General features: G+C 54.3%; 5 protein-coding genes across 5 annotated transcripts; 2 read left to right on the top strand and 3 right to left on the bottom strand.

Moving 5' to 3' along the window:
- Positions 1 to 277: 277 nt before the first annotated feature.
- Positions 278 to 1,915, bottom strand: MRS44_009105 (uncharacterized protein; the record flags this gene model as incomplete). The annotated part of the gene is made up of 1 exon (XM_046276414.2): positions 278 to 1,915. The coding sequence occupies one exon, from the start codon at positions 1,913 to 1,915 to the stop codon at positions 278 to 280; it is 1,638 nt and encodes a 545-aa protein (XP_046132571.2).
- A 738-nt stretch (positions 1,916 to 2,653) lies between these two features.
- MRS44_009104 (uncharacterized protein) lies at positions 2,654 to 8,233 on the top strand (the record flags this gene model as incomplete). The annotated part of the gene is made up of 3 exons (XM_065621175.1): positions 2,654 to 2,899; positions 2,995 to 3,915; positions 3,971 to 8,233. 3 exons carry the CDS (start codon positions 2,654 to 2,656, stop codon positions 8,231 to 8,233), a joined length of 5,430 nt encoding a protein of 1,809 aa, XP_065477247.1.
- A 281-nt stretch (positions 8,234 to 8,514) lies between these two features.
- MRS44_009103 (uncharacterized protein) lies at positions 8,515 to 9,675 on the bottom strand (the record flags this gene model as incomplete). Its single annotated transcript, XM_046269781.2, has 2 exons — positions 8,515 to 9,467; positions 9,549 to 9,675. The coding sequence occupies 2 exons, from the start codon at positions 9,673 to 9,675 to the stop codon at positions 8,515 to 8,517; spliced, it is 1,080 nt and encodes a 359-aa protein (XP_046132569.2).
- A 327-nt stretch (positions 9,676 to 10,002) lies between these two features.
- MRS44_009102 (uncharacterized protein) lies at positions 10,003 to 10,866 on the top strand (the record flags this gene model as incomplete). Its single annotated transcript, XM_046284109.2, has 2 exons — positions 10,003 to 10,122; positions 10,189 to 10,866. The coding sequence occupies 2 exons, from the start codon at positions 10,003 to 10,005 to the stop codon at positions 10,864 to 10,866; spliced, it is 798 nt and encodes a 265-aa protein (XP_046132568.1).
- A 463-nt stretch (positions 10,867 to 11,329) lies between these two features.
- MRS44_009101 (uncharacterized protein) lies at positions 11,330 to 13,214 on the bottom strand (the record flags this gene model as incomplete). Its single annotated transcript, XM_065621174.1, has 3 exons — positions 11,330 to 12,110; positions 12,161 to 12,748; positions 12,853 to 13,214. 3 exons carry the CDS (start codon positions 13,212 to 13,214, stop codon positions 11,330 to 11,332), a joined length of 1,731 nt encoding a protein of 576 aa, XP_065477246.1.
- Between the last annotated feature and the right edge of the window lie 65 nt (positions 13,215 to 13,279).

Genomic DNA, 13,279 nt, shown 5'->3' with positions numbered 1-13,279 from the left:
GCATATGATGATAGAGGATACAAGACCAATCACTGCTCAGTAAACAATCAATACCCAGACGTATAAATCTCAAATACATATATACAGAAAAGATTTTATAGTTATATTATTTCAGTCATATAAAGCGTTGAAACCTGAAAATTCGATTGCCTAAGTCGAGTTGTAGGGTATCCCCATAGAACCTCAACTATGGTTAATGTCCAACCATCTACTTGGAGTAAATAGTATTTTCATCAAGGTTTTATACTTTCAAGTATGCAGGATATAATCTAAATCATCATTCATCATCTCCTTCATCAAGCTCAGCTCCATCCTTCTCTTGCCACCCCTCCCTCGGCTTTGCAGCCTTTGCCAAGAGATTCCGCGTAACATCTACCCTCCATATCTGAGGCCCAATCTCCTCATCACCCGTGCGATGCGTTTCTACCCATGTCCGGATCTGGCCCCGTACTTCCTTATTGCTAGTGATGGTAGCTAGGCCTGCTGCCCACCCGTACATAAAGATGGACAGCTTGGAGCTCTTGAAGCCACTGGTGCGTGCTACATCCTGAGCGACGCGGGGCAGAATTCCTTTGGAGACGGCATCTGTGACTGCATCCATTTCCCAGGACTCTTGCAAGATGGTGACGGGGACCTGTACATCGGCAGGTAAGGTATGAATGGAGAGCTGCTGGAAGCGCTGGCGAATCATGTCTGAAGACATGTTTCGTATCTCATCGTCCCATGGGACTAGTAACCTCCCACGCTCCCGCTCAGTCGCGGTCCCGACAGTCTCCAGCACGTCATGGAAGTGAACCGCAGCCTCCCAAGTGCAGACGAGCTTGCGCCCTGCTAGCACTGGATACAACGTGCGAGCCATCAGTCCACCCTCGTGGCTATTTTCCTCCTCTATTTGTGCCCGCGTTGTCCGTGACTGCCATGGCTGAGGCTGAAGGTCCGTATGCGTCAAGTCCGAGATGAGGTCAATCAAGATTGTGTGATCAAGGTTTACCGTCGACGTTATTGACGTTAATTCATCGCCCACCAGCTTCTCCAGAGCTTCATCCAAGGGTGGAGGAGGAGCTGTATTGAAGGTACTGTCCTGATCCTCGATAATGACCTCAACTAAGGGATCCATGTGTTCCAGTTGATAGAGGAAGATGTCTAATTCTTCCTCCACACGACTTAGGTTGGAGAGAACCAGTCGTATCCGGGGAAACTGATATTCGTGGCGGTTCATCCTTGCAGCTGCAACTAACCGTCGCACGAACTTTGCAAGAGGGGTATCCTCCCACTCATCGTTGTCGACCTTGTCACCGAGCTCGTGGTCGCCCCATCCCCAGCCGCAGTCAGTCATCTGCCGGGCAAGACGATCAGGGGAGATAGCCTTGACAGCGAGCCACTCACGTCCGCCTTCAACAACGTCCACCTCAACACGGCCTTGCTCTTTCAAGAGACGATGCATCTTTTGCTTTTCTTGACCTGCAATGTCAAGCTTTGCAACTTCTCGTTTTCGTCCATCCTTGGATGAGCCCTGGAAGGCCTGGTTGACAGCGACGAAGCCACCGCATCGCTTGAGTCGATCCCATTGTGCAACGCTGCGGTTGACCACGTTGACACTAGCGTCGAGTTTTCGATCCTGAAGCGTGAGCTTCTGAGCGTCAAGACTTGTACTTGACAGCTCATTCACAAGACCGTTGAGAGTCTCATTTTCGCGCTGCAAGGTTCGAATAAAAGTTGGAAGTCCAGATGATGCGACGGGTCTAGACTTTGCTTCCAGACTCTTTACGAGAAGTCCAATCTCGTTGATGCTGGTAACAAGGAGACGGGAGTGGCTCCTTGCAGACTCGAGCATCTGGGACTGACGCAGGGCGGTTTCTGGGTCGACATTTTGTTGAACAGCCGCCGAGGTTTGATAGTTTGGGACATCTAGCATGACGCGTACCAGAAACTGGGTTTCTGTGAGTTGGACATGAAGGTAATTTCGCCAAATTAATTTGGAGCAACAGGCAACTCTATTCGAGAATAGAATCCTAGGCTTCCATGCGAGATTCCACCGATGTCTGTATGAATCTTCCATCCATTCTATGGAGAACGCAGGGGTCCAGTTGGTTGGCTGCTCAGCCTCGTGTGGCTTGAGACTAACGGAAAGTCGGGAATTGGCAGTCCCTGGATTACAGTTAAAGACACGCGTGCGCCTGGCCCGTGATTGGTTAGTTGGCAGGACTATTGGGGGATCTTTTCGGGGCCGGGGGGAGCTCATTTTTGGCGGAGCCTCCACTGGAAACGCTGTCCACTTCGTAAAGTACCATCCCTAGCTCTGAGAGCCAGCGTCGAGAAGGCCAAGAGGAAGATTCAAGGCACCAACATTTCCTGGCCTCGTTTGTTTATTTTGTTTATAATCGTCTCGACTTGAAGAGAAGAGGCAAACTTTACTATTCTGCTGGTCATTATCTTTAACCTCGTTGCGTGCATACGCAATATTCCGTTTCAAACAGACAGAGGCTTCGTGAGCTCTAGCTCGCCTCTCCCGCGCCGCCGCTGCCTCCTTTCTTTAATTGCCCCGTGAGAGCGACGTCAACCTTGCAACATCCTCCCCCCGACTCGACTCGACCATCTCGACCTCGTCCGCATTCCCTTGCCGAATGGCCGCTGGTCCCCGCTGCGCTCCCTCATGAGCTCCCTCAAATTCGTCGTGTCCTCGCTCGAGGCCATTGCCTCGTCCAAGGATGCCCAGCGCAACAAGCAGCTGGCCGAGTCCACCACCAAGGCCCTCGATGCCATCAAAGAGCAGGACCAGCTCCCCGACCCCGAGATAGTCTTCGCTCCTCTGCAGCTGGCCTCGCGATCTACCAATGTCCAGCTTACCACGACTGCCCTCGACTGCATCGGAAAGCTTATTTCTTACTCATACTTCTCCGTCCCGGGCAGCCCTCCCGAGGGAACCGAAGAGGGCGCCGAACCTGCTCCCCCCTGATCGAGCGAGCCATCGATACCATCTGCAACTGCTTCCAGGGCGAGACGACCGCTGTCGAGATTCAACTACAGATTGTCAAGTCCCTGCTTGCCGCTGTCCTCAATGACAAGATTGTCGTCCATGGCGCTGGCCTCCTCAAGGCCGTGCGCCAAGTCTACAATGTCTTCCTGCTGTCGCGGAGCACCGCCAACCAGCAGGTCGCACAGGGTACCTTGACGCAGATGGTCGGTACTGTCTTTGAGCGTGTCAAGACGAGATTGCACATGAAGGAGGCCCGTCTGAACCTTGAGAACCTGAAGCATGGCTCTAGCAATGTCACCTTTGACCAGGCCGACTCGACCAACGGCGCCCACGATGGCCATGACCGCGACGACTCGCCCGCTACGCCGGATAATGCTTCCGCCTCTGTAGAGCCCTCAGAGAGCGCTGTTAAGCTCACCCTGAAGGATCTTGAACATCGCAAGAGCTTCGACGACTCGAATCTTGGAGATGGACCTACCATGGTCACCCAGCTCAAGCATCATAAGGAGACAGATGCTTCAGCCTCTGACCACACGGGACACGATTCTGGGTCAGTAGAAGATGGCGAGGTGCTGGACGCCGAGGATGAGGTCTACATCCGCGATGCTTACCTCGTCTTCCGATCCTTCTGCAACCTGTCCACCAAGGTTCTGCCGCCCGATCAGCTCTACGATGTCCGCGGCCAGCCGATGCGCTCCAAGCTCATCTCCCTCCACCTCATCCACACCCTCCTCAACAACAATATTGCCGTCTTCACTTCGCCCTTGTGTACGATTAAGAATTCTAAAAGCAACGAACCTACGAGTTTCCTTCAAGCTATCAAGTTCTACCTCTGTCTCAGCATCACTCGCAATGGCGCGAGCTCGGTCGACAGGATATTTAATGTCAGCTGCGAGATCTTTTGGTTGATGCTCAAGTATATGCGAGCCGATTTCAAGGTAAATTTTTGTCGGATCAGGCGCGCAAGTCGCAAGTAGCTTACACAGATGACAGAAAGAAATTGAGGTTTTCCTCAACGAGATCTACCTCGCCCTCCTGGCCCGGAAGACAGCGCCCCTATCTCAAAAGCTTCAGTTCGTCACTGTGCTTAACCGACTCTGCGCCGACCCCAAGGCCTTGGTCGAAATCTACCTTAACTACGACTGCGATCAGACCGTCGACAACATTTATCAGACGATCATCGAGGATTTGTCCAAGTTCTCCACCACCCCTATCACTATCACCACCATCCACGAGCAAGTGTATGAAGAGATGCGGGCAAAGACGAACCCTGCGAGCGAGTGGCAGCTCAAGGCGACTCTGCCGCCTCCTTTGACTGTTGCCCACATCGCACCGCACCAGGAGCCTGAGCCCGACTACCCCAAGGAATACGCCATTAAGCGACTATCAATTGAGGCATTGGTTGAGACTCTTCGGTCCTTGGTGAACTGGTCGGCACCGATCCGGGGCGATGCCGAACCCGCGCGGAACGAAAACACCGACAACAAGGCGTCGTTGGATTACATCAGACCGTCTATCGATCCTAGTATCAACGATAGCTCCTCCCGTATTGAGACGCCTCTTCCACCATCTACTCCCATACTCGAGGATGACCCCGATCAGCTAGAGAAGGAGAAGGCGAGGAAGACGGCCTTGACAAACGCCATCAGGCAGTTCAACTTCAAGCCGAAGAAGGGAATCAAGCTGTTGCTCCGTGATGGTTTCATCGCAAGTGAAAGCCCCAAGGACATTGCCGAGTTCTTGTTGAAGGAAGACAAGCTCGACAAGGCCCAGATTGGCGAGTACCTGGGTGAGGGTGACCAGTTCAACATTGACACCATGCATGCCTTTGTCGACACAATGGAGTTTGCTAAGCGGCGCTTTGTCGATGCCCTGCGCCAGTTCCTCCAGTCCTTCCGTCTGCCAGGTGAAGCACAGAAGATTGATCGCTTCATGCTCAAGTTTGCTGAGCGCTATGTCCTGGGCAACCCCAACGCCTTTGCCAATGCCGATACTGCCTATGTTCTCGCCTATTCGGTCATTCTCCTGAACACCGATCTCCACAGTGTCAAGGTTGCCAAGCGCATGAGCAAGGAGGAGTTTATCAAGAACAATCGCGGTATTAACGACAACGCCGATTTGCCCGATGACTACCTCCTAGGCATCTATGATGAGATTGCAGCCAACGAGATCGTGCTCAAGAGTGAGCGCGATGCGGCGGCGGCGGCTGGCAACGCCCCAGCTCCATCTGTTGGCATTGCTGCGGGTCTTGGTCAGGCTCTGTCCAACGTTGGCCGAGATCTGCAAAGAGAAGCATATGTGCAGCAGTCGGAGGAGATTGCCTTGCGCTCCGAGCAACTGTTCAAGAACTTGTTCAAGAGCCAGCGTCGGAACGCCACCAAGAGTGGCCCCAAGTACATCGAGGCAACCTCATTCAAGCATGTTGGACCCATGTTTGACGTAACCTGGATGTCCATCTTCTGGACCCTCTCAAGCCAGATTCAAAAGTCTCATAACCTGGAGGTCAACAAGCTGTGCCTGGAGGGAATGAAGCTGGCTACCAAGATTGCCTGCCTCTTTGACCTTTCCACTCCCAGGGAGGCATTCATGTCGGCCTTGAAGAATGCCACCAACTTGAACAACCCACAGGAAATCCTGGCCAAGAACATTGAGGCTCTCAAGGTCATCCTCGAGCTGGGACAGACGGAGGGCAACCTTCTTCGAGATTCTTGGAAGGACATCTTGATGTGTATTAGCCAGTTGGACCGACTGCAGCTTATTTCGGGCGGCGTGGACGAGAGTGCTGTTCCCGATGTATCCAAGGCCCGCTTCCTGCCTCCGCAAAGGACAGAAACTTCAGACTCTCGATCTTCGACCCAGTCCAAGAGGCCTCGGCAAAGGTCAGGCACCGCCGGATCCAAGGGCTTCTCAACCGAGATTGCGCTTGAGAGTCGCTCGGATGAAGTGATTCGCAGCGTTGATCGCATCTTCACCAATACGGCAAACCTCACCGGTGAGGCCATGGTTCACTTCGCCAAGGCTTTAACTGAGGTCAGCTGGGATGAGATCAAGGTGTCAGGGTCCAACGACTCACCCCGAACGTACAGCTTGCAGAAGATTGTCGAGATCAGCTACTACAACATGGATCGCGTGAGGTTCGAATGGAGCAATATCTGGGATGTTTTTGGTGAGCACTTCAACCGAGTGGGATGCCATAACAACATGAACATTGTCTTCTTTGCCCTCGACTCGCTGCGTCAGCTGTCGATGCGCTTCATGGAGATTGAGGAGCTGGCGGGTTTTAAGTTCCAGAAGGATTTCTTGAAGCCCTTTGAGCATGTGCTTGCCAACTCGCACAACGTCACGGTCAAGGACATGGTTCTGCGATGTCTGATCCAGATGATCCAGGCCAAGGGAGATAACATCCGCTCAGGCTGGAGGACCATGTTTGGTGTCTTCACGGTGGCGGCCCGTGAGCCATACGAGAGCATCGTCAACCTGGCGTACGAGAATGTCAACCAAGTGTACAAGACCAAGTTTGGTGTTGTCATTTCTCAAGGCGCGTTTACCGATCTCATTGTGTGCTTGACCGAATTCTCCAAGAACCTCAAGTTCCAGAAGAAGAGTCTGGCAGCCCTGGAGCTGCTAAAGTCTCTGATTCCTGCCATGCTCAAGACACCTGAGTGTCCGTTGTCGCAAAAGTACAACAAGACGGCCGCCCCAGAGGGAGCCCCTAAGCCACCCGAGATCAAGCGATCCCGATCAAATACATCGGTCGAGGAGGGCTACTGGTTCCCTGTACTCTTCGCCTTCCACGACGTCCTGATGACGGGCGAGGACCTGGAGGTGCGTTCAAATGCTCTCGAGTACTTCTTTGAAACCTTGCTTAGGTATGGCGGTGACTTCCCATCCGAATTCTGGGATATTCTGTGGCGACAGCAGCTCTACCCTATTTTCATGGTGTTGAGGTCTCGACCAGAGATGAGCAACGTTCTCAACCACGAGGAGCTCTCAGTTTGGTTGTCGACCACTATGATCCAAGCGCTTCGAAACATGATTACCTTGTTCACGCATTACTTTGATGCCTTGGAGTACATGCTGGACAGGTTCTTGGAGCTCCTGGCGCTCTGCATCTGCCAAGAGAACGACACTATCTCTCGGATTGGAAGCAACTGCCTGCAGCAGCTGATCTTGAAGAATGTCACCAAGTTCAAGCCTCAGCACTGGAACAAGCTTGTCGGTGCCTTCTGCGAGCTATTTGAGCGAACAACGGCGTATCAGCTATTCACCGCTACAGCAATCAACTCAACGGCGTCGATAGAGCCTCCACCCAATGGACTCGATTTCTCCAGCACTCCTCAAACCGATGTTCCAGTGGACGAGAAGTCGCTCAAGATCAATGGCACCGAGGAGGCCGACGATGACTCGATCGCGCCTCCGTTGTCTCCCCGACAGGCCGAGGAGGACTTGCGCACACCGACCGCAGAGAGCCCCCACCAAGCTCCATTGGAAGAGTTCAAGCCATCATCGAATCTTCAGCAGCAGCCGATTGTTGTGACCGCAGCTCGGCGACGATTCTTCAACCGAATCATCTCCCGCTGCGTTCTTCAGCTCCTCATGATTGAGACAGTCAATGAGCTGTTTAGCAACGACACGGTCTACACACATATCCCATCGGCTGAGCTCCTGCGACTGATGGCACTGCTCAAACGATCCTTCCAGTTCGCTCGCCGCTTCAACGAAGATAAGGAGCTCCGAATGAGGCTGTGGCGAGAGGGTTTTATGAAGCAGCCCCCCAACCTCCTGAAGCAGGAGAGCGGGTCTGCTGCCACATACATCTCGATCCTCTTCCGCATGTTTGCGGATAACGCACCGGAGCGACTGGAGAGCCGGCCTGACGTTGAGGCTGCTCTGGTACCTTTGTGCAAGGACATTGTTCACAGCTACTCTACTTTGGAGGATGAGAGCCAGCATCGCAACATCATTGCCTGGCGGCCGGTTGTGGTTGATGTTTTGGAGGGGTTTGCGACGTTCCCCGAGGATGCCTTCAAGACACACATCCCTGACTTTTACCCCTTGGCGATCGACCTGCTCATCAAGGACCTCACTCCTGATTTGCGAGCGGCACTCTTGGTAGTGCTGCGACGAGTCGGAGAGGTTGGCCTTGGAATCGAGGGTATGTCCCGACCTGGTGACGATCGACGGGATAGCGTTGTGAGCCGGACTACGGAAGGCACAATTGCAGACCATGAGGCGGACGCACGGAGGATGCTGTAGGAGCGAGTCCCTCGGCGGCTGCTGACTGTGAAGGGACACGGGGCGTTGGATGGAATAATAGAGAATGTTGATTTTTGATGGCATTTATCTAGATAACCCTAGGTTGTCCGAGACGGCGGTAGGCCGGCCTGGGGGGTTTTGTAGTATGACTTATACCGGATGTGACAATATATGCATGTTTTATGTGGTCGAGTTTTTAAGATGAATACCTGTATCTTTTCCTTTCCGTGTCTAATCATGCCATTTTCTTGGGTATCATACAAATTGGTTCTCTCTAGGCCTTAGTCGAGTATCTGGCTGATGTACCTGGCCAAAGGCACCGCTTCCTCCTCAACTGTCCGATCAGGAAGTCCTCTTAGGGAGGCCTTGAGCTGATCATCGCGATCAGCAGCCGTCTTGACCAGATCGCGCACAACCTTGTCCTTGTCTGCCGAGTTGCCCGCGACCCGCATGATGCTCACAAACGTCTCGTAAAAGTCGATAAGACTCAAGTGCATGAGCATGTCCGTGGTGTCAACCATGGTCAACGCAGCCCACTGCAGCAGCCCGTGGCCAGCGGGCTCAGAAGCTGCATCAGGCAAAGAGAGAATGTCTGGGAAAGGCGTCGTGGATACGGCGCGGGGGTTGAGAGCTGTTAGACGGGGGAGGATGCGTAGGAGCCGGCCTTGGGCGAGGGTTGCCTGGCGATCGATGGTTTCGGGTCGACAGAGAGTGGTGACGAGGGTGATGAACTGACGTTCGAGGAAGAGGAGGCGCCAGAGACGAGCGTGGCCAGGAACACGGCGCTTGACGAGTTCGTTGCCCAAGATGCCGTTGGTCGCAGCTGATACGCCGTTCACGCCCTCACCCTCGACGATGACATCGCAGTCTGTCTCTAGAACGTCGCCCAAAACTCTTGCGGCACGTTCACCTACCCCGACATCTGGGCTGTCGAGCCATCTCCGCACAACCTCTTCAACAACATCAGGGATGGTGCTCAAGATGGCGGCATCACCGGGAGTACGAGCCGCTTTGTGGATGATGGCCAGAGCGAGGAGGTTTGCGCCAGCAAGGGGAGAGCGCAAGGCGGCGAGAAGAGATGGAGGGTCCGCGATGGTGAGACAGCGGGAAAAGTTCAGGGGAGAGAGGAGTTTGATGGCGAGTGAGAGGAGGGGGGTTGGGTCTTGAGTTGTCTGCTTGAGGATTGTTGTGAGAGGAGGGAGCAGTGTTGTGAGGAGGGGAGGAATGTTGGATTCTAGCACGAGTTAGCAATGTAAATAATAGATGAAGATGTTTGTTGATTATCGGGGTAGCATGAGAGATGGAAGAGACGCACCGTTTAGCTGAAGCTCAACGTCGTCAAACAACTTGGCGTTGAACGGCGTCGCTGGATCATTCACCAGCTCCTCAAGATGCGCCTGCAACTCTGAAAGGCCCGTGACGGGCAAGGCTCCGTCCTGCATGCTGTACTCAGGTACGAGTCTCTCCGTCATGATAAACTCTCTTTCGATGCTGTATTTGTCAAAGTCGTGATGTATTCTTTGGTGTTGTTCTAGGCAGGGGAGCTATGTAAGCTGCAAGTTGACAGGCACACTGCGGGGCATTCGTCATGGCGGAGGAAATTCCGCTCCCTTCCTCGGGCGGCCCCCCGCAAAAAATCCATTCTGCGTCAAACCTTCAAACGCGGACATACTCATCATCGCAACGACAACAACAACTTATAACCATTTTACGCTCGACATCTTTTGCTTCAACTCTCCAGTTTTGTACGAGCTTGCGCGATCTCATCAATGTCTCGAGGCGGTCGAGGAGGTGGCCGTGGTGGAAGAGGCGGCGGACGAGGTGGTAGACCTAATGTGCCTTGGGATACTGGTGAGGAGCCGGATGCGCGACCCTCAGAGCTATTTCCTGTGCGTATTGCGTCAAGATTTCCTTGATAAACGATAGAAGAAAGGCACTTTACTAACATCTAATAGCCATATGTCGTTCCGACCGCTAGAGAACTCGCGACAACCGAAAAAGCCGCCGTCCAACACCTACTCCTCCTCCGGCGACAGATCCACGGCTCTCCTCTATACACCTCAAAGCGCACAGCTCTCAACGACCCGACAGCCCCAAGAAAACACTACGGACAAGCCCAGGCCAACGCCCGCTTCGGCGTCAAGAGCAAGGCCTCCCTCGACCCCTTCACCGCGGTCCCCACCTACTCGCACAAGTTTGTCCGCGAGGAGCGCGCCCTGCCAGACTGGTCCAACCGCCCCGTCTGCCGCGAGCTCTTCCCCAGCGAGCTGTACGACACCATCGACGCGGCTGCGACCACGGGAGGACTGGGTGTCAAGGGCTTTAAGCGCCGGAAGCTTGAGCTCAGCAGCATCAGCGCGCTGCCCAGCGCAGAGGAGGCGTTTGGTCTGGCTGGGGACGGTGAAGATGAGATGCAGGGCAAGAACTTGTTAGAGCGTCTACAGGCTCTTAAGGAGGAAGAAGGCGACGAGATTGCCGATCTAGAAGACGAAGAGGCCGCGGACGAGGATGATCAAGATGAGGTGTACGACGATGAAGACGCGGGCGACTACGACGCAGAAAACTACTTTGATAACGGCGACGAGTTTGGAGACGACTATGGAGACGACGGCGACGGAGAAGGGACGTTTTAAAAAGGCCAAAGGACAAAAAAAGATAAAAAGCGACGGTTTTTTGTATACTTACTTATCACGGCATTCAATCGGTTTGATACCCACGCCCCGCGATCCATCCAACGGGCGCGAGAGGCAGAAGAAATAATGAGAGTTTCATCACAGCATGGCCACTGAGGTATGGCTTCACTGATAGCTTCAAGACTGGAGGGTACGACGAATCATCTGCTTCTTTCCATGGTAAATTGTCCAATTTGTGCTCACCCTACTCCCAGTCTTTCAAGACCTGTTTAGTTTTGTGCTGTATATTCGTACATGTCATAAAGACGCCTTCAAGAATCTTGCTACACTCCCCGACCATACACGCGGCCTCTATGGCCAATCCCCTTATTCTCGAAATCGAGCTCTCGCGATACCCAATATATTGATTGATTGATATTACCTCCCAACAATCTCTAACCAGCACCCCCCTTCTCCTGTCTGCTCAGGCATTCATGCTCAGACCATACACTCCGCTGTCCACAATACCCGCTTGAAGTCGGGACAGTCGCTCGCGGGTGTCGGCAATCTGCCCAGCCTGGTAAATAATGGCGTTACCTGTATCCCTCAGCGCCAGCAGCACCTCGTTCAGCTTGTCCTGCACCACGATGCTCGTGGTGCTGCGATCGCGCAGGGAGCGGATCTGCTCGTACAGGCCGTTCTCGACGCCGGGCATATCACGCTCGATACTGCCGCGGTACTCGTCGAGGCGGGCCTTTGACTTTTCTATGTCGTCGCAGATGCGGTTGAAGTAGGTGATGAGATCCTGCGCATCTGCGTGCGTCGACGCGGCGTCGCCTCCGTTCGAGTTGGCCGTCGGGGCCTGGCTGGCAAAGAGGCCCGTCTGGTGGTAGTGCGCCGGCAGCTTGAGGTTGTCGGCGCCGCGGAAGCACAGCCGGGCATCGGCCGCGTTCTTCCGTGTCTGGTCATGCAGGTTCTTGACGGTGTTGACGTCGTTGTTGAGGGCCGCATCGACGATACGGAATTTGGACTCGACAAAGCTGACATCTCGACCGAGCTGTTCAATATCCTTTTCGTGCTGCGGCATGAACTCTCCAATCTCGTCCCGCATCTTGATCACCCTCTGGATGCCCTTGTCCAGCAGCGCAATCTCATCTTGTACGGGCTTGGCCAGGTCGTCGAAGCGTGTTCGATGGCGGATGTTGTCGTAGTTGATTTGGACGGCCGATACCTGAGCCGCCGGCTGACCGAATGTGCTTGTGTTTCTGTCATGGGTCAGCGAGACTGCCCATATCTCAAAAGGGAACAAACTTACTGTGCCGTTGTAGCCTGCTGAGCGGGCGCAGCACCTCCAAAGAGGCTACCTCCCGCTGGCTTCTGACCAAAGAGACCTGTCGTGCCTGTGGCGGGTGCCGCCTGGGCAGTAGCAGGGTTTCCAAACAGACCGCCTCCTGCTGGCTTCTGACCCGTAGGAGTTGGTGTGCCTAGTGAAGTGGCTGTGGTCGTCGCGGACAAGAGACCTCCTGCTGGGGTCTGTTGTGTTGCTGCGGCAGTGTTGCCAAAGAGACCAGTGCCAGTCGCCGCAGGCTTCGCAGCTGTGTTGCCAAACAGGCCTCCTGTTGTGGTCGTGGTCGTCGCAGGGGCAGTCCCAAAGAGACCGCCCGTTGCAGGCGCAGGAGTCGCTGCTTGGGTGTTTCCAAACAGGCCGCCACCAGTTGAAGCTGTAGTGCTTGCCGCTCCACCGAAAAGACCCGTCCCCGTCTTTTGCGCGCCGCCGCCAAAGAGACTTCCCGCCGTCGACATGGTGCTTGCTCCGGCTGGCGCTGTCGTGGTGCTGTTGGGGGTATTCGCAGCTGAACCGAACAGAGTGCCGGCAGCTGAGGGCTTCGAAGCGGTGGCGCCGCTGTAGACAAGAGGAAAGCGCACCGGTCAGCAAAAGTGAAGGATGGTTGAGGTCTTGAGTCGGTCGCTGGGTGGATGCTTTGTTTGGTTTGGTGTGGAGCTTACAAGGCGTTGGCCGCGCCGGTGTTGATGGTTAGACCGCCTGCTGGGCCGCTTGCTGAACGGGTCAATGACATGCTCAGGGCAACAGAAGAGGCTCCTTGAGCAAGCGCGACGCTGTCTCGGAGGCTGGATTCACGCGACACGACTGAGTTGCAAGGCTGCGACAGGGTAAAATGTTCCAAGCTTGAGAGGCCTAGTGAAAGCTGTTTGGGTCTGGATTGGCGCTTGGACCAGTTGGGCACTCGGTGAGCGTCGGTGAGTCTCGGCCAGTACCTGCAGCGACGGTGAAGGAGTTGCCCGGAGAAATTTCGGCGCGCTGGCAGCTCATGGACCTCGAGAGCTTGGAGCTTGACGTCTTTGTACATAGATACATCCAGCTTGCAACCACTCTTTTCTTTCACCACCCACTTTACGAAATAGTCTCAATTTC

The sequence above is a fragment of the Fusarium solani genome (assembly GCF_023522795.1).
Source record: "Fusarium solani strain SB1 chromosome Unknown bctg00000005, whole genome shotgun sequence".
NCBI lineage: Eukaryota > Fungi > Ascomycota > Sordariomycetes > Hypocreales > Nectriaceae > Fusarium > Fusarium solani.
The sequence above is the reverse complement of the archived record's forward strand: the minus strand, read 5'-3'. Positions and strand labels throughout refer to the sequence as shown.